Source organism: Protomyctophum bolini, assembly GCF_963924005.1.
Source record: "Protomyctophum bolini genome assembly, chromosome: 1".
NCBI classification, from domain to species: Eukaryota; Metazoa; Chordata; class Actinopteri; order Myctophiformes; family Myctophidae; genus Protomyctophum; species Protomyctophum bolini.
Window position 1 is genome coordinate 3,644,408 of NC_137862.1, and position 27,371 is coordinate 3,671,778.

General features: G+C 42.5%; 2 protein-coding genes across 3 annotated transcripts in view; one reads left to right on the forward strand and one right to left on the reverse strand.

Moving 5' to 3' along the window:
* Window positions 1-498: 498 nt before the first annotated feature.
* On the reverse strand, window positions 499-19,117 carry ctr9 (CTR9 homolog, Paf1/RNA polymerase II complex component). The gene is made up of 23 exons (XM_080764973.1): window positions 18,989-19,117; window positions 17,768-17,866; window positions 17,109-17,348; window positions 16,304-16,421; window positions 15,998-16,087; window positions 15,648-15,904; window positions 14,926-15,033; window positions 14,325-14,561; window positions 13,668-13,886; window positions 12,548-12,731; window positions 10,659-10,747; window positions 10,351-10,536; window positions 10,156-10,243; window positions 9,895-10,043; window positions 8,896-9,012; window positions 8,647-8,792; window positions 4,474-4,545; window positions 3,670-3,805; window positions 3,408-3,551; window positions 2,909-3,042; window positions 1,944-2,007; window positions 1,732-1,844; window positions 499-1,303 (listed from the first exon to the last, which is right to left on the reverse strand). The coding sequence occupies exons 1-23, from the start codon at window positions 19,031-19,033 to the stop codon at window positions 841-843; spliced, it is 3,498 nt and encodes a 1,165-aa protein (XP_080621099.1). The 5' UTR covers window positions 19,034-19,117; the 3' UTR covers window positions 499-840.
* A 3,615-nt stretch (window positions 19,118-22,732) lies between these two features.
* The window catches only part of rbm26 (RNA binding motif protein 26), a 33,349-nt gene continuing 28,710 nt past the window's right edge, over window positions 22,733-27,371 (forward strand). For both annotated transcript variants that reach the window (XM_080766129.1, XM_080766130.1), the window contains exons 1-5: window positions 22,733-23,155; window positions 23,280-23,398; window positions 23,659-23,795; window positions 24,154-24,245; window positions 26,425-26,705. In XM_080766129.1, coding sequence (XP_080622255.1) covers window positions 23,097-23,155; window positions 23,280-23,398; window positions 23,659-23,795; window positions 24,154-24,245; window positions 26,425-26,705 — 688 coding nt within the window. In that variant the 5' untranslated portion in view covers window positions 22,733-23,096. The remainder of the gene's footprint in view (window positions 23,156-23,279; window positions 23,399-23,658; window positions 23,796-24,153; window positions 24,246-26,424; window positions 26,706-27,371) is intronic.

Here is a 27,371-nt window from a genome sequence, read left to right on the forward strand (position 1 = left end):
TATATTCAAAGATTTTAACAAATGTTCACCATAAAAGTAAAATAAAATAAGCAGATCTACAAGCTCAGTGATGATGTGCTATGAGCTTGTATATCTGCTATTTTTGAATAGCCAAACTATACCGGTATAAAATAATGGTTTAACCCATTCTGAACGGGAACCCGTTTTGGTGTTGGCATCATGTTATGCTTTAGCTATTGAAAAATAGCAGATCTACAAGCTCGTAGCGCGCCACCGAGTGGCGCGCTACGAGCTTGTAGGTCTGCTATTTTAGAAAAATCGAAGAACGACTGACATTTTTAGAATCTGATCTCAGGTCAGAATGGGTTAATCAGACCAGCGTGTGTCCAGTGGAAACCTCGTATGAATCTGATCTCAGGTCAGAATGGGTTAAATGGTTAAAATGAATTGACTGAATGCTTTCCCATTCCAATGGGTAACGATATGATGAAAGAAACCTTGTATGATACAGGGAATTGACAGAAGTCCAAGTACATACACCTTAGTTTTATTTACAGTGCCTTCTGTTCTGAGATAGAAAATAGGGGTTTTACACCTTTCTGGCATTTTACTTGAAACAATCTGACTTCTTCTGAACATGAGGAGATGGTGAAAGTCCAGTATCTATTCAACAGATCAACCATTAACTAATGAACATACACAATAGTATGAGCTATAAAACAAACAAAAAATATGCTACGCTAGTAATTAGTAAACAAAGAAATTCCTGTTTTTTTTTAAATCCACAATTAAAATCAGATGTAGACATCATTACACCTCATATTCATCATTATTATTACCATAAGAAAAAATGTTTTTTGGGGGAGATGATTTAACTCTTTAGTCGCTGTCATCGGAGCCTCGGTTGGACGCCTCGTTGTTGGACCCCTCGACCTCCGAGCCGGGGTCGGAGCCACGGCGGGGCGACCCGGCCTCAGAACCGGCCTCAGAACCACGGCCCGACGGCGAGGCCGCCGCGGGCGAGCCGGGCGGAGACCCGCCGTCGTCCGACCCGGAGCGGCTCCTCTGCCGGCGGCTCTCGTTGTCCGACGGGTCGGAGTCGGACTGCGGCCGCGCTCTCCTCTTCTTCACCGGCGGGCGGCGGTCGCTCCCGGAGTCGTCGGAGCCGGCGGGGGAGCGCCGGGGGGCGGGGCTGCCGGCGTCGCTGCCCTCCTCGGAGCGCCGCTGCTTCCCGCCGCCGCCGCCGCCGTCGGAGTCGCTGTCGGAAGCGATGCGCTTCCTGCTCTGGCCTGCCTGGCCTCCTCCCCCGTCCTCAGACCCAGAACCACTGTCTCTCTGGGTTCTAGAGGGGGTCAAACATGGTCTATTAATGGAGGTGGAACAACAGATGTTCAGGAGGCGGAGGAACACACCTTGACCATACCTTCACGCCAGCCTACGCCTACTTATACCCGCCCCAGACAACCCAGCATCCTCTATGCTTTTCGTATCCCGCCACCATCCCCATCACAGGACCTCCTCCATCTCTCCTCACAGTTCCCACGGGGGGGATCACGCCTCCATGTGTACCGCGGGCTGACCGCCACACGACCCCCTCCCCAAAGACTCCAGGGTCGGCGACCCCCCGGAACCCACGCCCCGCGACCCCCCACTCTCCTCCTCATCTTCATTCATTCATTGATTCAATAAAATCTTTAAACCTTCCACAACGGTGTGTTCATTAACTAGTGAAATACATGTTGATTCAATACATTAAACATGTCATCTTACCGGTCTTCAGCTATTTTCAGGCCATCCTCGTCTGAAGAAGAGTCAGAAGATGAGATGATGGCCTTAGACTTGATCTTCCCTTTAAGGGAAGGTGGCAGGCGTTCAGGTTGAGCCTAAAAAAAAGGGGGGAAAGAGCCAACAAGTTTAGATCAATGTCAACAGGGAGTGCTTTAAGATAAAAAGCTCACAAAAAAAGACAAAGAAATTCAGACCTTTTCATTCCTCTTTCCTGGTTTGCGTTTCCTAGATCGGGATCCTCCCTCCTCATCGTCGGGTCTGAAATACAGGATGAGGTTTGAGTCGTAGCACAGCTGATCAGCTCAGTGGCCTTGTGGTTAGAGTGTCCGCCCTGAGACTGGGAGGTCGGGGTTCGATCCCCGGCCGGGTCATACCAAAGACTGTAAAAAATGGGACCCAGTGCCTCCCTGCTTGACACTCAGCATACTAGCGTCATGTCCAGGGGGTGTACTTATACATCAAGCTGCCTCACGCTACAGAAACAGGAGATAGGCTCCTGCCCCCTATGGGCCTCATGGCTACAGAAACGGGAGATAGGCTCCTGCCCTATGGGCCTCATGGCTACAGAAACAGGACATAGGCTCCTGCCCTATGGGCCTCATGGCTACAGAAACAGGAGATAGGCTCCTGCCCCTATGGGCCTCATGGCTACAGAAACAGGAGATAGGCTCCTGCCCCTATGGGCCTCATGGCTACAGAAACAGGACATAGGCTCCTGCCCTATGGGCCTCATGGCTACAGAAACAGGAGATAGGCTCCTGCCCCCTATGGGCCCCATGGCTACAGAAACAGGAGATAGGCTCCTGCCCCTATGGGCCTCATGGCTACAGAAACAGGAGATAGGCTCCTGCCCCTATGGGCCTCATGGCTACAGAAACAGGAGATAGGCTCCTGCCCCTATGGGCCTCATGACTACAGAAACAGGAGATAGGCTCCTGCCCCTATGGGCCTCATGGCTACAGAAACAGGAGATAGACTCCTGCCCCTATGGGCCTCATGGCTACAGAAACGGGAGATAGGCTCCTGCCCCTATGGGCCTCATGGCTACAGAAACAGGAGATAGGCTCCTGCCCCTATGGGCCTCAAGGCTCGGCAAGGCTACTTACTCTGCCCGGAGCACGCAATAAAACACGATTTCCATATCCTGCTGCAGACTCACCTCCTCCGCCTCTTGCCTCGTGACTCCCCTTCTTCCTCACTACCACTGCCTGCAGCCTTTCTCCTCTTCCTCCTCGTAGGCAAGTCTTCACCGGAGCCATCATCGACAAAATCATCATAATCCCCTTTCTTACGCTGGTTATGGAAACAAGAAAACAATTGAAATTTCTTCCCAACGAAAACGTTAATCTCACTCCATTATTTGACAGTAGTCACAGTAGTCAGAGTAGTACTACTAGCCCATTCTGAACGGGAACCCATATTGGTGTTTGCATCATGTTATGCTTTAGCTATTGAAAAATAGCAGATCTACAAGCTCATAGCGCGCCACCGAGTGGCGCGCTATGAGCTTGTAGGTCTGCTATTTTTGAAAAATCGAAGAACGACTGACATTTTTAGAATCTGATCTCAGGTCAGAATGGGGTAATCAGACAAGTGTGTGTCCAGTGGAAAACCTCGTATGAATCTGATCTCAGGTCAGAATGGGCTAGAATACTCACACGACCGCCTCCTTTCCTCTTTTCTTTGGCCGTCTCCTTCATTCCTCCTTCGAAGGTGAGCAGGCCCTTGGTCTTCTCCACATACATGGCTCTCTGTTCCAGAAGCTTCTTCTGGTCCTCGGCGACCTTGGTTCTCTTCTCCTCCTGAGAAGGTTTCAGAGAAGGTGAGCCAAGCAAATTGAAGAAAGCATTTTATTGTGCTTATCGTTTTAACCCATTTGGAAACGTCATAACTGTAATAGTAATAGTATAACAAGCGGACCTGTTCTTTCAAGAACTGCTGGCGTATAATGTTCCTCTCTTCGTCCTGCTTGGCTCTATGCTCTTTCTCCTCCTCGTCCTGCTTCCGTGCACGGGCCACGTGGTACTGGGCCTGGCTCAGGAGATCATTGCACTGCCTGCACGCACAAGAGCGGGCGCACACACACACACACACACACACACACAAAGTGTCTTAACTGGCTGTATCACAGTGTGGTACGGTAACATGACCGCTCAGGACTGCAACAGGTTGCAGAGGACCATTAAAACAGAGGCTAAAATCATCGGCAGCACAGAATTACCCAGTCTCCACAACATCTACACCACTCGCTGTATGAAAAAAGCCCACAACATGAAAGACACCAGCCACCCCGCAAACCACTCCCTTCCAATAAACACTACCAGAGCATCAAATCTCGCACCACCCGTCTCAGTAACAGTTTCTACCCTCAGGGGGCAGTCAGGCTGCTGAACAGCTGACCTTGAACTGTATTGCCAAAGTTTTGTCACTTCACTTTTTTCTGTTTTTTTGTCTTTTTCTTGCACTATAGATGTTTGTTTATGTCCTGTGTATGTAAGACTGAGTGCTCTGAGCAAAATATTTTTCATTGTATTTATACTCTGCATCTATACACATGACAAACCTGAACCTGAACATACAGATTGAAATACAAAACCTGAAATACAAATTCCCATAGCTAGTGACCAATGTCTTCAGCAGGAGGAGGGGATGGGATGTCTGTTATGCTGTGATGATTTCAGGTGACCACAGGACATCCTTTAAGTAGGTTAAATTCACACTGACCTGGCCTCAGAAGCAGCAAGAGCGAGGTCAAACCTCATCTTGTCTCCAGCCTTACTGAGATAGGTGAAATATCTGTGACAAAGAAAGCAAAGTAAGGACACGATTAAACAGGATCCAAAACCCCCTGTACCACTGCTTGTATTTCTGCGTGTTTTAACTGTCATTTTAGTATTTTTGTATCCATTACGTTGACTACAATGCCTGTGTTTCAATGCCTGTGAGCCAGCTCTTTGACTGAACAGAGAAAGGTTCATGGTTACCTGTGAGCCAGCTCCAGCTCTTTGACTGAACAGAGAAAGGTTCATGGTTACCTGTGAGCCAGCTCCAGCTCTTTGACTGAACAGAGAAAGGTTCATAGTTACCTGTGAGCCAGCTACAGTTCCTTGACTGAACAGAGAAAGGTTCATGGTTACCTGTGAGCCAGCTCCAGCTCTTTGACTGAACAGAGAAAGGATCATAGTTACCTGTGAGCCAGCTACAGTTCCTTGACTGAACAGAGAAAGGTTCATGGTTACCTGTGAGCCAGCTCAAGCTCTTTGACTGAACAGAGAAAGGTTCATAGTTGCCTGTGAGCCAGCTACAGTTCCTTGACTGAACAGAGAAAGGTTCATGGTTACCTGTGGTTAAAGGTTCATGGTTACCTGTGAGCCAGCTCCAGCTCCTTGACTGAACAGAGAAAGGTTCATGGTTACCTGTGGTTAAAGGTTCATGGTTACCTGTGGTTAAAGGTTCATGGTTACCTGTGAGCCAGCTCCAGCTCCTTGACTGAACAGAGAAAGGTTCATGGTTACCTGTGGTTAAAGGTTCATGGTTACCTGTGGTTAAAGGTTCATGGTTACCTGTGGTTAAAGGTTCATGGTTACCTGTGAGCCAGCTCCAGTTCCTTGACTGAACAGAGAAAGGTTCATGGTTACCTGTGGTTAAAGGTTCATGGTTACCTGTGAGCCAGCTCCAGCTCTTTGACTGAACAGAGAAAGGTTCATGGTTACCTGTGGTTAAAGGTTCATGGTTACCTGTGAGCCAGCTCCAGCTCCTTGACTGAACAGAGAAAGGTTCATGGTTACCTGTGGTTAAAGGTTCATGGTTACCTGTGAGCCAGCTCCAGCTCCTTGACTGAACAGAGAAAGGTTCATGGTTACCTGTGGTTAAAGGTTCATGGTTACCTGTGAGCCAGCTCCAGTTCCTTGACTGAACAGAGAAAGGTTCATGGTTACCTGTGGTTAAAGGTTCATGGTTACCTGTGAGCCAGCTCCAGCTCCTTGACTGAACAGAGAAAGGTTCATGGTTACCTGTGGTTAAAGGTTCATGGTTACCTGTGAGCCAGCTCCAGCTCCTTGACTGTATGGGGAGAAATTTGTCTCAAATGTTTTTACAAATGTTCCATGATTTACAAATGTGTTTACAAGATTTACAAATGTGTTTCCAAGATTTACAAATGTGTTTACAAGATTTGCAAATGTTTTTCCACGATTTACAAATGTATTTCGTATTTTTACAAAAAATATATAGATTTGTGTGTGCGTTTATCCTAAAATACCATTTGTAAATCCTCAATTCTGCGTGTGAATTGTAAATCTGCATTTGGCATTCCTTTTTCCTGTTGAATCATTTTGAGACAAACGTCACGCTTTTTTATGATAATTTTCACAAATGTATTGTCCTATCCACAAAAAAACGTGTAACTTGTAAGTTGGCATTTAAATACATTTTTACAAATATATGACAATTAAAAAAATATATATATACTTGCAGGCGCATTTATCATAAAATATAATTTGTAAAATCAACTCTGTGTGTCAGAGTTGATGATTTGTGGATTTTCTCAATGCATTTGTGACTCCAGCCACTTGTGGATTTTCTCAATGCATTTGTGAAACCAGCACAAGGTAAAAATGTCTCAAAAAGGCGATTGGCTGCCTCGTTGCTAGGCTGCCTCTAAGCCAATGGGAGACTTACCATAAATCCCATAGTCTGAAGTCTTCAGACTATGGGATTTATGGCAGTCCAAGTTCCAGTAGATGAGTTGGATGCTCATTCATTATTGAGATCCTTGGTCGTCCAGTTCCACACTGTATTTCAAGTTGGACTGGTGTTGGAGGATGTTGTTGCCTCTCCAACCTCCTGGGACACCGGAACATGCTGTGACAAAATATCAATGAAAAATATTTTCCTGTGCATGTATGCAAATTCCAGGTAGTCCACATCCAGGGGTGCTTACTGGAGAGAATGTGACACCCTGTCATAATTTCCAAGACCTGATGTCTAAGCAATTCCTACAATGCAAAAATAATAGGACAAATTTGGTGAGAGGAGCCAGGCTTTTACAATAAGGTCATAAGTGTCAGTATAATATTATGACGTCAGTATCACAGTCAGTGACATGTCAGTGTCATATCACAATCAATCATGTCATCACGGTCAGTATCATGATAAGTATCTGGAAACAAGTCCACAGCAAAAGGATTTCAGTTCAACCACTTTAACCCCCTATGTACAAGCTCACTATTGCTATATACCACAAGTTGTGAGCTTGCAGATCTGCCATTTTCAGAAACATTTAGATAAAAACATTTGGAGGATCTTTATGATCTTCAGACTGAAGATCATAAAACACAGCAACGTGAAACTGTGAGCTACAAGGCAGAGGCTGCAGCAAAACAAACTTTAGATTGATGTTCATAAACGTGAGATTTCTGCAGGTCTGTTATGACTTGTTATTCTTATTTAGTCACTACATAACATAATGGAAATGGAGAGTGTGCTATGTGGCATAGCAATAGTGAGCTTGTACATAGGGGGTTAAAGTGGTTGAACTGAAATCCTTTTGCTGTGGACTTGTTTCCAGATACTTATCATGATACTGACCGTGATGACATGATTGATTGTGATATGACACTGACATGTCACTGACTGTGATACTGACGTCATAATATTATACTGACACTTATGACCTTATTGTAAAAGCCTGGCTCCTCTCACCAAATTTGTCCTATTATTTTTGCATTGTAGGAATTGCTTAGACATCAGGTCTTGGAAATTATGACAGGGTGTCACATTCTCTCCAGTAAGCACCCCTGGATGTGGACTACCTGGAATTTGCATACATGCACAGGAAAATAGTTTTCATTGATATTGTGTCACAGCAGGTTCCGGTGTCCCAGGAGGTTGGAGAGGCATTAACACAATTGTGCGCACTGCAGTTCAGACCATGAGAGTATCAACAACATCCTCCAACACCAGTCCAACTTGAAATACAGTGTGGAACTGGACGACCAAGGATCTCAATAATGAATGAGCATCCAACTCATCTACTGGAACTTGGACTGCCATAAATCCCATAGTCTGAAGACTTCAGACTATGGGATTTATGGTAAGTCTCCCATTGGCTTAGAGGCAGCCTAGCAACGAGGCAGCCAATCGCCTTTTTGAGACATTTTTACCTTGTGCTGGTTTCACAAATGCTTTGAGAAATCCACAAGTGGCTGGAGTCACAAATGCATTGAGAAAATCCACAAGTGGCTGGAGTCACAAATGCATTGAGAAAATCCACAAATCATCAACTCTGACACACAGAGTTGATTTTACAAATTATATTTTATGATACATGCGCCTGCAAGTATATATATATATTTTTAATTGTCATATATTTGTAAAAATGTATTTAAATGCCAACTTACAAGTTACACGTTTTTTTGTGGATAGGACAATACATTTGTGAAAATTATCATAAAAAAGCGTGACGTTTGTCTCAAAATGATTCAACAGGAAAAAGGAATGCCAAATGCAGATTTACAATTCACACGCAGAATTGAGGATTTACAAATGGTATTTTAGGATAAACGCACACACAAATCTATATATTTTTTGTAAAAATACGAAATACATTTGTAAATCGTGGAAAAACATTTGCAAATCTTGTAAACACATTTGTAAATCTTGGAAACACATTTGTAAATCTTGTAAACACATTTGTAAATCATGGAACATTTGTAAAAACATTTGAGACAAATTTCTCCCCATATGACTGAACAGAGAAAGGTTCATGGTTTCCTGTGGTTAAAGGTTCATGGTTACCTGTGAGCCAGCTCCAGCTCTTTGACTGAACAGAGAAAGGTTCATGGTTACCTGTGGTTAAAGGTTCATGGTTACCTGTGGTTAAAGGTTCATGGTTACCTGTGAGCCAGCTCCAGCTCTTTGACTGCACTGAGCACAGCCTTCAGGTTGCTCTTCTCGTCCTTCAGCACCAGCGTGGCCAACCTCTGGAGGACCAGGGCCACGTTGAACATCAACACGGTGTCACTGGGCGCCACATGACGTGCCTGGTTGTAAAACGTAAAAAATAAAAATAATAATACAAGGCACAAATGTTACACATTATATTGTGGAAGAACAAGAATACAACACTTAAAGATGTTCATTTACCTTCAGTAACATCTGTTTACAGTCCTGGAGTTTACCACATTTGAAGAGCGCCCGTGCGAGGTACAGCAGCACCTCTGTGTTCTGATGCTTGTAGAACTTCTTCAGGCAGTTCTCGTACTTTGGAGCAGATTTAAAAACAACAATGACAACATTGTACAGAAAGGACAACAGGAAAAGTCTTGTTTTTCACGTCAGGTCACATCACAGCTTACCATCTGAACATCACATCACATCACAGCTTACCATCTGAACATCAATTTACAATTTACAATTTAGGCATTTAGCAGACGCTCTTAATCCAGAGTGACTTACATTAAGCAAGAACAAAACAGCATGGGAATACATCACATAAAAACGTTTATCATGAAACATGCGTAAGCTAAGAAAGTAACAGTGGAATATCTATAATGAAACTATACATATAAGCTATACATCTATACTACTATGCTATACATATGTACTATGACGTGCTATGACTACATACAATGCACTTATGCTGTCTACATAACATCACATCACATCACAGCTTACCATCTGAACATCACATCACTGCTTACCATCTGAACATCACATCACAGCTTACCATCTGAACATCACATCACTGCTTACCATCTGAACATCACATCACAGCTTACCATCTGAACATCACATCACTGCTTACCATCTGAACATCACATCACAGCTTACCATCTGAACATCACATCACTGCTTACCATCTGAACATCACATCACAGCTTACCATCTGAACATCACATCACTGCTTATTATCTGAACATCACATCACAGCTTACTATCTGAACATCACATCACTGCTTACCATCTGAACATCACATCACAGCTTACCATCTGAACATCACATCACAGCTTACCATCTGAACATCACATCACAGCTTACCATCTGAACATCACATCACTGCTTACCATCTGAACATCACATCACAGCTTACCATCTGAACATCACATCACTGCTTACCATCTGAACATCACATCACAGCTTACCATCTGAACAGCACTGATGTACTGTTTCTGTTCCACGTAGATGTGAGCCAGATTCAGCCACACGTCACTGATGTCCGCTGTGGCCTCCCTCACCTGGGCAAACACATCACGGGCTTCTCTGAAGAACCCCTTATGGGCCAAGACAGCACCTAGACACAACATTAACTAATATCAGTAACCCCTTATGGGCCAAGACAGCAGTCACCTCACCACCGAAGATCCAGACTATGAATAGGCCTTAAAGGTTCTTGAGGTTCTTACCTATCCCATTGGCAGCATAAAGGTTCTTGGAATCATTTCGCAGGACCTGTTTATATATCGCCAGGGCTCTGTCCTGATGTCTCTTTTCCTACAGAAATTACAAAATACAAGTTTAATGTATATATATTAAAAAAAAGGTACTCTTATAGGTCTCTCGAGTTGTTTTGAATATCCTTATAACAGATGATTATTTACCTTCTCCCGGTCTCTGGTAGGCTGGTGCAGAGTCTGTAGCCACACATTACCGAGGGCCAGCATGGAGTAGGTGTCGTTCTGAGTGGACGGCTGCTTCAGGATGCGCTCAAACTTCTTCTGACCCGGGCCCCACTCCTGCTTGGCCAAATGGAGGTTCCCTATCAGGGACCAGGCATCTGGGTGGTCCTTTAAACACAAAGAACAATCTGATTAGACGATACAAACTGGGTGGTGATTAATATTGAATTAAATTAAACTACAGAAAGCAAGAAAAAATAAATAATAATCATAATAATAGATTACAATACCTGGTTGATCTGCAGGGCTTCTTTGAACCAATCAGAAGCTTCGTAAAAGTTTCCTTTGTCACGAGCCATGGCTCCAAGACGCAGGTAGCCTGAAGACAAGAGAAATGTGTCTGTGAAGGATTCTGTTCACTTCAACTTGACTTTTCATTGTACAGAATCTCGGACCACTTAGTTGTTACTTCAACTTTACTTTTCATTGTACAGAATCAGGAACATTGTCAGCTTACAGAAGTGTTGTTTTCGTCGACTAAAACGCAGACGAAAAATGTTCGTCGACTACCTTTTTTCCACTGAGGAAAACTAAATGGAAACTAAATGAAAACTATGCTACGGTGACTAAAACTAAGACTAAAATGTATTGACAATTGTGTCAACAAATAAAAACTAGACTAAAATTAGGAAGGGACTAGTGGACAATAGATCCAGACAGTACGAGTCATTTTACACACTTGGTTGCAATAGCAGATCTACAAGCTCACAACGCGTCGTGCTAAAACAGCCATTACGACGGCATCAAGGCCCGCCAAAACACATTTTAGTCGACTAAATCAACTGTAGATTTAGTGGTCTAAAATCGTATGACATTTAGTCCACTAAAACTAGACCAACACTAAAACAATCCAGGTGACTAAAATGAAATGAAAACTATTCAAGAGACTATGACTAAAACTAAAATCTAAATTTGCTGCGAAAAAAGACAAAGATCTAAAGACAAGTTGAAATGCCAAAAGAAATGTGTCTGTGAAGGATTCGAGTTACTTCAACTTGACTTTTCATTGTACAGTAATCTCGGACTACACTAAAACAAATGTGCACTTATGTTACAGGTATAAAGTTATGGAATTCACAAAACCAGGAGTTGGAAGAGTTGTACAACAAGTGTTTCAGTTTAAGAAACGATAAAATATGAATTAGAAGGTTAGATATAAGTGTTATTTTGTTCCCTCAGCGTTGTTTTTGTTTGTTCTCTTGTTGAGCTCTATGTTCTTTTGTCCTTTTTCTTTTTTATTTGATGTAATCATGGTGATATAAAATGTATGGTTGGATTTATAAACGGTACTTTACTGTCCAATAATATTGTGTGTGGGTGTGTGTGTATGAATGTGAGAGTGTGTGGGGGTGTATACGTGTGTGTGTGTGTGTGTGTGTGTGTGTGTGTGTGTGTGTGTGTGTGTGTGTGTGTGTGTGTGTGTGTATGTGTATGTACGCATACGCTCACATAATGTTTGCACTTTATTATTATCCCGTCTGTGTGTGATCTCCTCCAATTATAGCATTTATCTACTGTTTTTTTTACTTTTTATTTACTGAGTTGGCAACACATATTGTAATGTTCGATTGTTTGTCTTTTTGCTTTCTGTATGTCCTTGTCTATTTCTGTTCATGAAAAACGAATAAAGTTTAAGTTGAAAAAAAGAATGTACGGTTGGTAGCAGCATCAATTAGATGTTTTTTTAACCCATTCTGACCGGGGACCCGTTTTGGTGTTAGCATCATGTTATGCTTTAGCTATTGAAAAATAGCAGATCTACAAGCTCATAGCGCGCCACCGAGTGGCGCGCTACGAGCTTGTAGGTCTGCTATTTTTGAAAAATCGAAGAACGACTGATTTTTTTTTAAATCTGATCTCAGGTCAGAATGGGTCAATCTGACCAGTGTGTGTCCTAGTGGAAACCTCGTATGAATCTGATCTCAGGTCAGAATGGGTTAATGATAGGGGCAGGTATAAATAAGATTTATCCTCTTCCTGCTCCTTTTCTTCTCTGCTATGGAATATGTAAAAAAACAAAAGTAAAACGAATATAATCATGTAAAACCATAACTGAAATGAAATAAATAAATAAATATGAAATGAAATCTGAAAGCATTATTGTTGTCGGCGGGCTTACAGTCAACGTAGTTGGGATGTTCTCTCAGGATGTTCTTGTAGAGCTTCTCGGCTTCGTGGAACTCACACATGGCCTCGTAGAGCCGCGCCAGGTTGTAGGAGGTGGTCACGGAGATGGCGTTGTAGTAGTGCTCGTCATGCTCGCCCTCGGCCTTGGCTCGCTCCAGAGACGCCAGGAAGTATTTCTATACCAGAACAAAAACGTGACAAAAGTTTTTAAAAACTGTGTTGCATTATATACCTGTATTTTATTTTCTTGTTTTTTTTTTTTGTGAATACTTGTAAATGTATGTGAAGTCGTTTGTGTTTATGAGTGTATCATTTATATATCCTGTGAAAGTATGAAACAGCGGAGGTTGTGAAAAAGAAAAGAAAAATAGATCAGTTGTAAGAGAAATGTATACTTTTCTGTGAAAATATCAGATCTACAAGCTCATAGCGCGCCACCGAGTGGCGCGCTATGAGCTTGTAGGTCTGCTATTTTTGAAAAATCGTAAAAAGTGCGGCACAAATCTTTGAATATATATTCTTTCAGAGCGAACGTTTATTTTTAATTTCAACGTCGTCAGGCCTAAATGGGTTAATTTCCTGTCTGGCAGGGTAGCTACTAGCTAAAGGTACCTTGGCCTCTCCCAGGTTGCCCAGTCTGAAGTGGACCTAGCTAAAGGTACCTTGGCCTCTCCCAGGTTGCCCAGTCTGAAGTGGATCTAGCTAAAGGTACCTTGGCCTCTCCCAGGTTGCCCAGTCTGAAGTGGATCTAGTTAAAGGTACCTTGGCCTCTCCCAGGTTGCCCAGTCTGAAGTGGATCTAGTTAAAGGTACCTTGGCCTCTCCCAGGTTGCCCAGTCTGAAGTGGATCTAGCTAAAGGTACCTTGGCCTCTCCCAGGTTGCCCAGTCTGAAGTGGATCTAGCTAAAGGTACCTTGGCCTCTCCCAGGTTGCCCAGTCTGAAGTGGATCTAGTTAAAGGTACCTTGGCCTCTCCCAGGTTGCCCAGTCTGAAGTGGATCTAGCTAAAGGTACCTTGGCCTCTCCCAGGTTGCCCAGTCTGAAGTGGATCTAGCTAAAGGTACCTTGGCCTCTCCCAGGTTGCCCAGTCTGAAGTGGATCTAGCTAAAGGTACCTTGGCCTCTCCCAGGTTGCCCAGTCTGAAGTGGAGAGCCCCCAGGTTGTTGAGGATCTCCGGGGGAACGTCAGCCTGGACCTTCTCCTGGAGGATACGGGTAGCGGTACCGTAGGCCGACAGAGCTCCTTGGATGTCGGTCTGCTCCAGAATCTGAGCCAACTCGATCCAGGCCTCCACGTCATCTGGGTACTGCTCCGTCACCTTCTTCAGGTGGCCCTATAGGGGGGGGTAAAGGTACATGACTTAGTTTATTAAGTTCACTGAATGGGTCTAACAACGCTTCTTATAAAGTAATTTGATTTATATATATTCTTTTTTTAAGATATTTTTTTGCGGCTTACGCCTTTTATTGGTGTTTTGAAGGGACAGACAGTAGGCTGACAGGAAACGGGAGAGAGATGGGGGGGAAGACATGCAGTAAAGGCAGGTATCGCGGCACACTGCGACTGGATTACCAGTCGGGTGCCCAGACGGTTACGCCACCGGCTGCCTGGGCCGATTTATTTGATATATTCATGATACAATTCATAGGAGAGCAGTACTACAGAATAATCAGTATTGCACAAAAAGTCAGAGGACTTATTTCCATTGTGATGGAAATGGGACTGGGATACCAATTGTGTGATGGGACAAAACTGCGTAGGTTATACATACTTTGGCGATGTCTCGTTTTTCCTGATCGTCAGACGCGGCGTAGAGCGAGCCCAGGATCTTCATGGTTTCGTAGTTGTTGGGGTAGGCCTTCAGAACCTTCTCGAAGCACTGCGCTGCGTTCTCCTTGTCCCGTCGGTACACGTACATCTGTCCCAGACCGAAGAACGGCAGCACGAAGGTGGACGAGGCGAACTGTGTGGCCTGGTAGTAGTACTGGAATGCCTGGTCATAGTCCTCCTGAAAGGAAGAGGGGACACATTTAACAGGTTCACTGCCACCTGCTGGACGTCCAGTTCAAAGACAGTGTTTTCCACAGCCCTGTGGCTGTGGCTACGTCCAGTTCAAAGACAGTGTTTTCCACAGCGCTGTGGCTGTGGCTACGTCCAGTTCAAAGACAGTGTTTTCCACAGCGCTGTGGCTGTGGCTACGTCCAGTTCAAAGACAGTGTTTTCCACAGCGCTGTGGCTACGTCCAGTTCAAAGACAGTGTTTTCCACAGCCCTGTGGCTGTGGCTACGTCCAGTTCAAAGACAGTGTTTTCCACAGCCCTGTGGCTGTGGCTACGTCCAGTTCAAAGACAGTGTTGTGGCTGTGGCTCTTACTTGAACATGAAAGGAACGGGCCAACTGGTAGCAGCTCTCTGCCTGCATGGCCTCCACTTCTGTGTTGTGGAACGCATGGAGCGCCAAGTGTTGCACTTTACTGTAGTCCTGGAAATGACACAAAGAAACAAACATTGTGTGAATAATAAAAGCCTGAATTATGTCCAGAATGCAAAAAAAAAGGATATACCAGATGACGTGGTGGTCGTAGTGGCTTACCTTTTTTTTTTTTTTTGAACTTTGTTTTTATTTCAGTTTAGGCAACTTCACAGAATTACAAGTATACATTTTTCTTACAACTGATCTTTTTTTTCACAACCTCAGCTGCATACTTTCACAGGATATATAAGTGATACACTCATACACACAAACAACTTCACATACATTTACAAGTACTCACAAACAAAGAAAACAAAACAACAAAAAATACAGGTATACAGCGAGACAAAAACGACAGAGCGACGGCAACAATGGGAGGTAAACAATACTGGGAACAGACATACTGGAGATGGAGGAAGGTGTATGGGTACACCAGAAGGTCTGAAGAGAAGTGTATTTGGTTACTCAAGATTCCGAAAGCCTGCTACCTCGACAGTAGAGGCAGTACAGGACTCCATCTTTTACTAAATATGTTTGGTTGAAGCCTCAGGGCATAAGTAATTTGTTCCATCTGGTAGATGTCCCATATTTTTTCCACCCACATACTGTATGTTGTGGCTTACCTTTTTGAAGAAGAAGTGATTGGCCAGGTGGTTGAGGACCATTGGGTTGCTGGGGTCGATGGTGTAGGCTCGGGAGAGGAGCTGGACCCCGTTCTTAATAGAATCTGGTTCCTTACTGTTGAGCTCTAGGACCGCCAGGCCCACGAGGGCTCCGACACACTTGGCGTTGAGTTCCAGGGCTCGACCGAAAGCCAGTCTGGCCTTCTCCAGTTTACTGAGCTTGACGAAACAGTGGCCCATGCCAAGCCTCACTTCAGCTAAATTGACGACAGAGAAAAGGTGGGTAAGGCGAGGTCAAGAATACTACAGGTTTAAGTTTTTAGTCGTTTTAAGTCAGTCGTTTGGTTTACCTGGACAGCCAGGGTTTGTACGTAGGGCCTTTTTGTAGTAAGCCAGTGCTCCCCTGTAGTCTTTTTTATTGAAGGAGATGCAAGCCTTACCTGTAGAAAAAAACATTGATTTGAAGAAATTGTACATAAGTTACATATTCAGAATCTATTTATTGACAAAGTACAGTATGTTCTTGTTCACATGCAAGTAATTTGAATCAGCGCAATGCTCTCAAAACAACACAGAAATGTTGTGAGAAAGATTTTAGCCTGGCTCCTTTTAAATGTAATATATGTTATGTTTGTAAGATGTATCATTATATTTACCAAGCAAAGCAGGGATGTTATTGGTGGACTGGTTCAGGACAAAGTGGAACTGGGCATCTGCCTGGTCCATTTTGTCTCCTTCCAGGAGGCAAAAACAGGCTCTTCCCAACAAATGATTCTGAGAAAGAAGCACATGTTGTCATCAACTGACACGGATCCTCTCACGCCCCCAACATTAACCGGCTATTTTGGTGAATGGTAAATGGTGCATTTATATATAGCGCCTTTATCCAAGGCGCTTTACAGAGATTGTGCATTACATTCACCCATTCACACACACATTCATACACCGATGGCAGCGGAAACCATGCAAGGCACCAACCAGCACATCAGGAGCAATTAGGGGTTCAGGGGTCCATTATCCAGTTCCAATAATATTACATATCATATTACAGTTTTTAGAGCTGGGGGGCGTGTAGAATGTCATATTGCAATTTTGGGCATGTTAACAAGCGCTTTCGACACCCCGTGGATTGCGCAAAATGGCTAAAATATTCAGGAACGTGGTATGCCATATGTGTGTGCGTTCAACACGGGCCGATAAGGCTTTCATAATACGATTAGTGCGCAGAGCGAGGCCAATTTATGTATTACCCCATTGTAAAACGGACCTTCAAAATGGGACCCTCAGTGTCTTGCTCAAGGACACTTCGACAGTAACTCTGGGAGAGCCCACAGGGTTCGAACTGGCAACCTTACGGTTACCATCCAGGCACTCTCTACCCCTGAGCCACCGCCGCCCCAATAAACCTTAAACTCCCCACAAACCTCTGTAAGGCTGTGTTTAGTTTTGTTTTGTGGTTACCTGATCATACATGATGATCTTGTCGGCCATGGTGTACAGCAGCGTGGCCTGTGTGATGAGCTCCTTCTTGGCATCTTTGTTCTTCTCCTTGCGTGCCTGCTGAACGTAGTACGCAGCCAGGGTGTCCAGACAGGTCATCTGGTCCTTCTCGTGGTCTCTGTAGTCCAGGTTTCCATCGATGCGGGCGGCCTCCAGCAGCTTGACAAAGTCCTCCGTCTTCGTCTGCTTGTAGTACTCCAGCTGAATTGGAAGATACGGCAATACAAGGTCTTAAGTTCCTTGTTTTTAGGGTTCTATTGCAGATTATTAACCCATTTTGACCCCGAGATCAGATTCTAAAAAAAAATTCTTCTACATCCTGACAGTTTTCTGAAAAAGCTACATGTCTATGTCAGTCGTTCTTCGATTTTTCAAAAATAGCAGACCTACAAGCTCGTAGCGCGCCACTCGGTGGCGCGCTACGAGCTTGTAGATCTGCTATTTTTCAATAGCTAAAGCATAACATAATGCTAACACCAAAAGGGGTTCCCGCCCAGGAATGGTCTTAAGTTCCTTATTTTAGGGTTCTATTGCAGATTATCAAATTAGAATATTGTAGATGAAATGAAAGAACACACAGCAGCACATTTGATTATTCTTGTATTGTACATTTCACTCACCGCCAAAGCAATCCATATGTGCAGCTGTGTATGTTCCTGCTTCAGAATACTGATGACCTCATCTCCTTCTGGCAGCTGGTCAAAATCTAGCTCAATAACCTGCAGGACACACATTAACAGTGAGGAATTTAAAGGTATATTCAGTGATTTCACTTAATTCAAATATCACTTATTTTTTTGTTTTGTTGTGATAATCCTCTCTACTATAGAGTGTGCTGACCATATAAGGAGTTCCTCCCTACCCCAGTTAACCCCTGGGGGTCAAAAAACCTTAGGTTTTGTTTTTGGTTCTCCATCTTGATTGGATCAAAGCTTGGGTCCCAAGGCAAAAACGAAACCTAAGGTTTTTATATATATATATATATATATATATATATATATATATATATATATATATAATGCAAGGCAACATTTGTTAGGTTAAACATATTACTGGGGAGGATTTACATCATTTTAATCAACGATATAACAACAATATTAATATATAATTATCGTGCATCTATAAATGCAATGTTATGTATTTTGGACGTTACTGAAAGATGCAATAATATATATATTTGGACCACAAATGCGTAATAATGGTTCTAATAAAGCAGTCTGTTTGGTCAGGGGCCATCATTGTAATGTAAGGAGTTGCTTAGCAACAAATATAAATAGAAAAATTAACTCTTAATTGTTGAATTCATAATATATCTCATCAGATATATGGTATTGGGTATGTATACAATTATTGTGTAGCAATAGAACACTTGAGGTGTTATGATGAATAAAAACATGCATGCATCTATGATCACAACAACCGTTCTGTTATTATTCACCATAACACACTCCCTCTCATGTTCTGTTTAATAGAATCTCACATCCATGTCATTCTGCATGTAAACAGACAGAGATTACTCCGGGATTCACAATCACATGATAGAAGTGTGAATGTGCAGCCATATGAATTTGAATGTTACCCTTTGTGAATTCAACACAATAATGATTTGATTCATGCATTATATATTGTGGAATATACTACTTTATACCCCACACACACACACACACACACACACACACACACACTACAAGACCTGTGTGCCACTGTCAATGCCTATATCTTGCTAGCCAACGCTGGCTAGCGAACGTTAGCTAAACGGTGCTAGCTTTGAAGTTTTACTTTGCCAAGTATTCATTACAAAGTCGTTTTCAATCATATAGATATAGCAGATACATATTTACCTCATCTGTGTCCCGCAACGGGATTTCTATAGAACCCCGAGACATCTTGTATGGCGGAAAATCCACTCGCCGTTCTGTTTTTATTTTTTAACACTTCACCGTGCTCTCTGCGGCCACTTCCGCTGGGAAACAAATAGGTGTTTCGTCAAATACGTCCCGGTGAAACAGAGGTGTTTCATATAATCCGTCCGGATGTTTCAGTGTAAACTCTGTCTAAACTGAACAAAAATACATGTTTTTCTTCTTTCTTTTTACACCCTGTGGTTATAAATGTTTATGTGGATTAGCCCCAGATGTATTTGGGCAGGGAAAAAACCTAGAGTGAGGCTCAAGACATTACCAAAGGAAAGCGGGGGATTGGCCCTTCCATGTTGGAGAGATTATTAAAGAGCAGCTCAAATCCGACCATTGATTGGATGGTGTAAGCAAAGTTATAAATCAAGATGGAAAGATATATAGGGTTCAATGGGAAGGGGTCTGTCTACGTATTAATATGTTGGTGGGAGATCCATCCTTGGTCAAACACTTGTCGGATCCTTGTCGAATGTGATGATAACAGGTTCATTGAAGGTGTGGTGTGAAATAATTAGGAGATAGTATAAGCTACAAAATATAAGGACAAAATTGGAATTCTCAAATGGTTTGCATATGATCCAGACTTCAGACCTAGTACACATGACATGAGGTTTAGAGGTTGGATTGGGAATGGCCTCCTCTCTGCATATTGTAGCCTAATCTTTTAAAACAGGGTAATGCGATGAGCTTCCAGGACCTGAAAGACAATTTTTATTTACAGAATCAGGACCTTTTTAGGTACCTACATATCAGAGACTTTATAAATATAGAAAGCTATTAAGAAGAGAAGATGCAACAGTAGAGATCATTAAGATTTTCCAAAATGCGTATGCACTCTACTTTTTTTTTATATGTATAGCTCTTCAAAACATGAAAGGAGATAATACTCTGAATATTAAAGCAAGATGGGAAACAGAGGGCATGACCTTTATATCAGCAGAAGAATGGGAAAGAATATTTAAACATCAGTGGAAAATGAGTAGTTCCCCCACATGGAGAGAATTCAGCTGGAAAAATGTGAGTAGTTTTGCATTCCAGCCCAGAAAAGGAGCTAGACTCTCTGGGGAAACATTGGCGAACCATTGTCATGTTTTCTGGAGTTGCCCTTCTGTGGTTCCGTTTTGGAGAAGTGTCCAGTCAGTGTCCTGGAAGCAGTTTTTGGTGTTGACATTCCTTTTGATTTTAAAACCATGTATCTTGCAGATCTGGAAGGACTTCAATTTGCAAAGCAGGATCGGTATAAAGGGTATTGCTGGTGGCATCCAAAAAAGCCGTACAAATGTTACAAATGTTAAACCAACTATAAATGAATGGATTGATTTAATTTATAGTATATTTATGGAGAGAATTACATTCAGCTTTAGAGGTCAACTTGAAGTCTTCACAGATAACTTAGATGGATTACTCATGTCTCTACCATAAGACCCGATTTTGTTTAAATTCAGTTAAATATGTTTAACCTGTTTGACATGAATTGTGTGCACTCTGTGGTATTCGGGACGTGTGACTTGTGTCTGGTGACACCACGCGCAATGGGACACTGTCTGTGACAATTGACATCCTATGTACATTGTTATAACTCACCTGACCATAGAGTGATGCCATATGTCAGACTAATTGCACACACACACACACACACACACACACAGACACACAGACACACACACACACACACACACACACACACACACACACACACACACACACACACACACACACACACACACGCGCACACACACACACACACACACACACACACACACACACTCGTTATATTCAGAGCTATATAAGGACTATGCAAACAGCCATCTGGAGTCATCCTCGAATTGTCATCTCATGGAAGTAAGCTGTCCAACTCTGTTTACTTTTATTGAACTCAATTGTGACTCCTTAGCAACTAATAAAGATTCTTGCTGAGTAATATACAACGCATCCTGAGGACTTCTTCTTTTCAAACGATTCTACAAATTCAAGTATCAAAGTTTAACATACAAGCGGAGGTATACAGACCAACATGGGGTTGATAAATTTACAAGGCCGCATACTTTCATTTTCATCTCTTCCAGCACTAGTCCTACAAGGACTGAACTTTTGTTCCTACAATCAGGGTAAATTATGTAAGTTAACTAGGCTATTGATAAAGACATGCGTGAGTCCAGACTCTAGGCATTTTCCTTTGAAATAGGCTGACAGAAATGAACTTCAAGCACATGATGATGCCCATTAACAAGGAGGTAGGTAGAAACAACTAGCCATTAAAGTTTTGTCAGCATGATTACTTTAGGATTATATGCAGGAGCAAATATCCATGGATGAATGTATAAGACTATTGCAACGACTCAAGTACGATGAGCAAAAAGTGCATTTCAGCAACACTTCTAATCAGTTAACACAAATACATGGTAAAGTACCAGCCCTTTGCAATACATTTGTAGTGGTAGAAAAAGGCTAACTACTGTATGTGTATAATGGTTTATCTTTAACACCGTGAGTGAGCCAGAGCAGAGCAGAGCAAGCAGGGCAACAGAGAAGAGAAAAAAATATGTATTGGCTTAACATGGCAAAATAAACCGTAACAGTTGTTAGATTACAGTACACATCTATATATGGGGAAGGTTATGCATAATTTATGCTCCATCATCAGTTCAAAAAATAGCTGATCTACAACATGTTACAGATGTGAGGCATTGCAGATCTGCCATTTTCGACACACCATTGTATGACTGTATGAGTGTAAATCAGGCTTAAGGGAATCCCTTGACTCCTTCAAAACCGCTCTCAAAGGGCACCTACGGATGGCTGCAATTCGAAACTGGCCTCTGTAAAATCTGAATCCCCCCCTTTCCCCTCACTGTATATGTATCTTTTCCCTTTTTGCTTATGATGAATTCCTGTTCTGTTCTTTAACTACATAGAAGTGTCTATTTGTATGTCTCTAAATGTTTTGATGAATTGAACAATGTGGACCCTGTTGTAAACAAGTGTAAGGCTTAATTGGGTCGTCCACTCACAGTTAACAGTCTTTGTATTGAGTTTGTGCTTGAAATGTATAGCTGTAATTATACAAACTGTTAATAAATATTTCAATCAATCAATCAAAAAAGGGTGGAATGGGGCACAAAGAGAAGGAAAAAAAAGCTGTTATTAAATCTCAGCTTCACACCACAAGGCTTTGACTGGTTCCTCAATCGGCTTCATCTTCCGACTCCTCAGCTGTCTCCAGCCAGGTGAGCCACTGGTTCACCTGCAGCACAAAACAACATGGTCTCAAGATGAAGGTCAACGCATTGTGGGGAATCACAGATCTATACACACACACACACACACACACACACACACACACACACACACACACACACACACACACACACACACACACACACACACACACACACACACACACACACACACACATCCTGGCAAACATGCACACATTTAAATCAACTCACTAGGATAAATAAATAATAAAACATACCTGAAATAATGCTTTTCCCTTTCCAGGAAACTCTTGGGTAATATCTTCTTTCCATGCTAAAACCATTAAACAAAACAAAAACAGTAAACGTATAGGCCTATTTAAATTTCGGCCCATTGGATCTCCTCAGTCTACGTTTTCTCGCGATGGTTGTGTAATCGTAAACGAGAACATAACCGGAAGTAAATATTTTGTTGAGGCACGTTAGCCAGAAGAGAGATAGTTGCCCAGAGAAGTGTGGAGATGCGCTCATAACTACGCAGAAACAACAGTTATTGACATTGTGTGACATTAATTGGAGTAGCTGTCGGTAACAGTCTCCCATTCTACATTTCTTCAATAAAGGAGTCGCCACAGGTTGGAGAATCGCTGAGCACGTTTTAGGGGCATTCTGCTAGCCAAGCTAACGCGGCTAAGCTAACTTTGCCATTTAGCAGCAACAACTTGGCGAAAGACCATTACAAACTTGCCCTGTCCTCCAGCTAATGTCGGCTCTCTGTGTGAGCAGATAACAGACGTTATACCTCCGCGGGGGAAAAGGTTTCGGTTGTGTCTAAGATGATTATTGAAAACCTTGATGCCTTGAAAATATGGCTTTCCAAAACCCTTGAGCCAATGTAAGTAGCTAGCTTTGCTAAATGCCATACCGAGATTAAGTAATGAACATGGATGAAGTAGATATTAGCTATTAACTACCTCTTGTGGTCGTGCTAACTAAGTAAACATTGTGTTTTTGTCCAGTTGTGACGCAGACCCCTCTGCCCTCGCCAAGTATGTCGTAGCTTTGGTGAAGAAAGACAAAAGTGAAAAGGAACTTAAAGCCCTGTGTATCGACCAATTGGATGTATTTCTTCAGAAAGGTACTACAATTAATTACCATACATATTTGAGTTAATGCTTGCATTTCAGACTGTTACACTCTACTGGTACTACTGGTGTGTTGTTGTTTTGTTCTGTATCTGTTCTGTGGTTGTTGTCATGTATCTGTTGTCTGTCCTATGTGCAAACTTCAATAAAACATACTTGAATAATAATATTTTAGTTAATGCATGCCACATTACCACCTAAACACCTTTTTGCTTCGCTGAATCATGTTTCATTATGACTGTTGCTCTATTAGAGACCCAGACATTTGTAGATAGGCTGTTTGAAGCTGTGAACAACAAAAGCTACCTCCCTCAACTGGAACAGCCAACTGCTGTGGTGAAGACTGACATTCACCTGAAAGTTGAGAAAGAAGATCAGAAAAAAGATGAGGTAATAATATGCTGATCACTTGGTAAAGTCATATTTTTATGAGATATAAAGTGACCAAAACACATTTCATTAAGTTAAGTTATTCGGTCATTTCTGTTTAGTATGGTGATTCTAAGGAATTCACATCCTTTATGATGAATTCCTGTTCTGTTCTTTGACTATTTGTACGTCTCTAAATGTTTTGATGATTTGAACATGGTGGACCCTCTTGTAAACAAGTGTAATGCTTAATTGGGTCGTCCACTCACAGTTTTAACAGTCTGTATTGAGTTTGTGCTTGAAACGTACTGTAATTCTGCAAACTGTTAAATAAATATTTCAATCAATGAATCAATTCTGTCGTCTGCCCTCCATGTAGCCAAATAGGGACGAAGACAGGGAGAAGAAGTTTTCCCGGCGAGTGAATATCAGCCCTCCACAACAAGGCTCTCGCTACAGCCGAGACGGAAGGTACGTGTTTGGGATGGTTCCCACTAGCTTTTTGACTCATCCTCATGTATCATTGTAACTAAAGTGTCACCCTGTGAATGATTGTGGTTTAAAAAAATAAATTGGTATTAGTACCAGATAAATAGAAAGCGATATGCACAACGCTTGTTGTTGTCTGTGGTGCAGGGAATCACCCCCTCAAAGATCTATAGAAAAGTGAGTTCCTACCATATCACCTCCCGATGGATTTATACAAAGTCCAATCATGTGTATCTTGGCTTGTTGTGACATGATGATGTCTGAGGTCCACATCGTAGCCATGCCGTTCCCATGTGTGTCCTGAGATCCACACGGGTTTTATTTTTATGAATGAATGCAGAGGTGATGTCAGTGTGGGACGTGACTTCTGTGGAATTAGTTATTTTTGTTTTCGATTCCCTCCCTGCACTACAGAAGAGACAACGCTTTTTTTGGAAGATACCTTCATATACGGTGTCTACCAGTATTTGGCTGGTGGTTACACAAACAAACATTGTCCTAACACAAACATTACAAACATTGAATGCCATTGATAATTAACCCCTTTAGGCCTGACGTCGAAATGAAAAAAAAAAAAAAACGCTCGCTCTGAAAGAATATGTATTCAAAATTTGTGCCGCATTTTTACGATTTTTCAAAAATAGCAGACCTACAAGCTTATTGAAAAATAACAGATCTACAAGCTCATAGCGCGCCACAGAGTGGCGCGCTATGAGCTTGTAGATCTGTTATTTTTCTAGCTAAAGTATAACATAATGCTTAGTTCAAACACCAAAAGTGGTTCCCGCCCAGAATGGGTTAATGGCCAGTTTTGAGTGTTTGGGCAAACAAACATTGACAAAAGTGAGGACGCAAATTGTGATAGGCCAGAATGATGATAAAAGTTCCACTCACTTCACACGGCAGTGATGTAAATAGGTTTTCAATGTAACGAGTCCCGGGATGCAGGGATGGTCTATTAGAAATGAGTCTCAGGGACATTTTATGAGTCCCACTTCAATGACGTTAGGAGTCATATTTTGCCATTTCTTTTTTACAAATTTCAGCATTTAACTCATTTCATTTTGGTTATAATGTGTTTATATGCATGTAGAAAAACTAGAAGAAGAAATTATTATTATAACTAAAGCTAGCAAAATAAACTAGAATAAAAAACAGTACAGTAGTTGTATTGGGTCCCTTAACCCATTCTGACCGGGAACCCACTTTGGTGTTAGCAAAGTGGTGTTAGCAAAGCTATTGAAAAATAGCAGATCTACAAGCTCATAGCGCGCCACCGAGTGGCGCGCTACGAGCTTGTAGGTCTGCTATTTTTGAAAAATCGAAGAATGACTGACATTTTTAGAATCTGATCTCAGGTCAGAATGGGTTAATCAGACCAGTGTGTGTGTGTCCAGTGGAAACCTCGTATGAATCTGATCTCAGGTCAGAATGGGTTAATCAGACCAGTGTGTGTCCAGTGGGAAACCTCGTATGAATCTGATCTCAGGTCAGAATGGGTTAACTATAAACTGCGTTTTGGGATGCAAAATGCACCCTATTTTAATCTCTGACACGGGTGTGATTCTTTTTTTTTTTAATGCAATTTGCTAGTGTCTGGTGAACATCAATTAATGTTATTAACAAGTTTCATGCCCTGGTTTTAAAGGAGAATTCCATGCTAGAAGGATTTCTTACCTTTTTATTACCTGTCTTTGTAGTTATGATCCCACCAAAGAGGTCCAGGTGTTTTTTTGTGCAAAAAGCACCTTATTGGCTATTTCCCCTACCATAAGCGCTCAGTGAATTGCATTGAATTGAATGGGGCTATGGGGTGTGGTGCTAATTCGCCTTATTTCCATCGAAATAAGTAGTAAAGTGTGCCGCTTGGGATATTATTTACATTATGAAGAGAGGATATATACAAAGAAAATATAATTTTGAGCGATGGAAATAAGCGAATTAGCACAGCACCCCATAGCCCCATTCAATTCCCATTCAATGCTATTAATTTAGGGCTTATGGTAGGAGAAACAGCCAATAAGGAGCTTTTGCACAAAATAACACCTGGACCTCTTTGGTGGGGACGTAACAACTACAAAGAAAGGTAAGAAAGCCTTCTAGCATAGAATTCTCCTTTAAGCTCAAGCCTTTTTTTCTCTTACTTGGAACTCTTTCTCAGGAGAGTGGAAGAACGGCCCAAGAGGGACGACCGCTCCAGGAAGAGAGACTACGACCGCCAGCCCCAAAGAAGGGACTCGTACCGCGACCGCTACAACCGGAGGAGGGGCCGCAGTCGCAGCTTCAGCCGCAGTCGCAGCCGGAGCTGGAGCAAGGACCACGGCGGTGGTGGTCGAGACCGGGACAGAGAACGGGACCGGGACCGGGAGAGAGACAGGGACCGGGACAGAGACCGCACCAGGAGCAGGTCCCTACACAGCAGGAGCCGCAGCAGGAGTAGAGGTGAGGAGAACCTGATTGAAATATTTATTAACAGTTTGCAGAATTACAGTACGTTTCAAGCACAAACTGTACAAAGACTGTTAACTGTGAGTGGACGACTCAATTAAGCATTACACTTGTTTACAAGAGGGTCCACCATGTTCAATTCATCAAAACATTTAGAGACGTACAAATAGACACTTCTATATTATAGTCAAAGAACAGAACAGGAATTAATCATAGAGGAGGTAAAAAGGGAAAAGAAACGTATACAGTGAGGGGGAAAAAGGGGTGGGGGGGGGAGGGGATTCAGATTTTACGGGGGCCAGTTTCGAATTGCAGCCGTCCGTAGATGCCCTTTGAGAGTGGTTTTGAAGGAGTCTAGGGATTCACATGTCTTAATGCCTGTTGGTAGCGCGTTCCACATTTTGGTGGCATAGGAGCGAAAATAATTTAGTCCCTTGTTTGTGCCGAATCTGGGTTGTACATGGTTTGTTGCACTCCCTGATTGATGACTGACTATAAACTGACTTCAGATGTAAGTAGATAATGGGGAAACTAAATGAAAAGATTGAAACTAAAGATTGATATTGGCTATTTAATGTTTGTTTGTTCATTTTTAATCCAAGAAGGCTATTTGGATTCATTCTGGGAGGATTTAAGCCTCACCGAGTCTTAACCCATTTT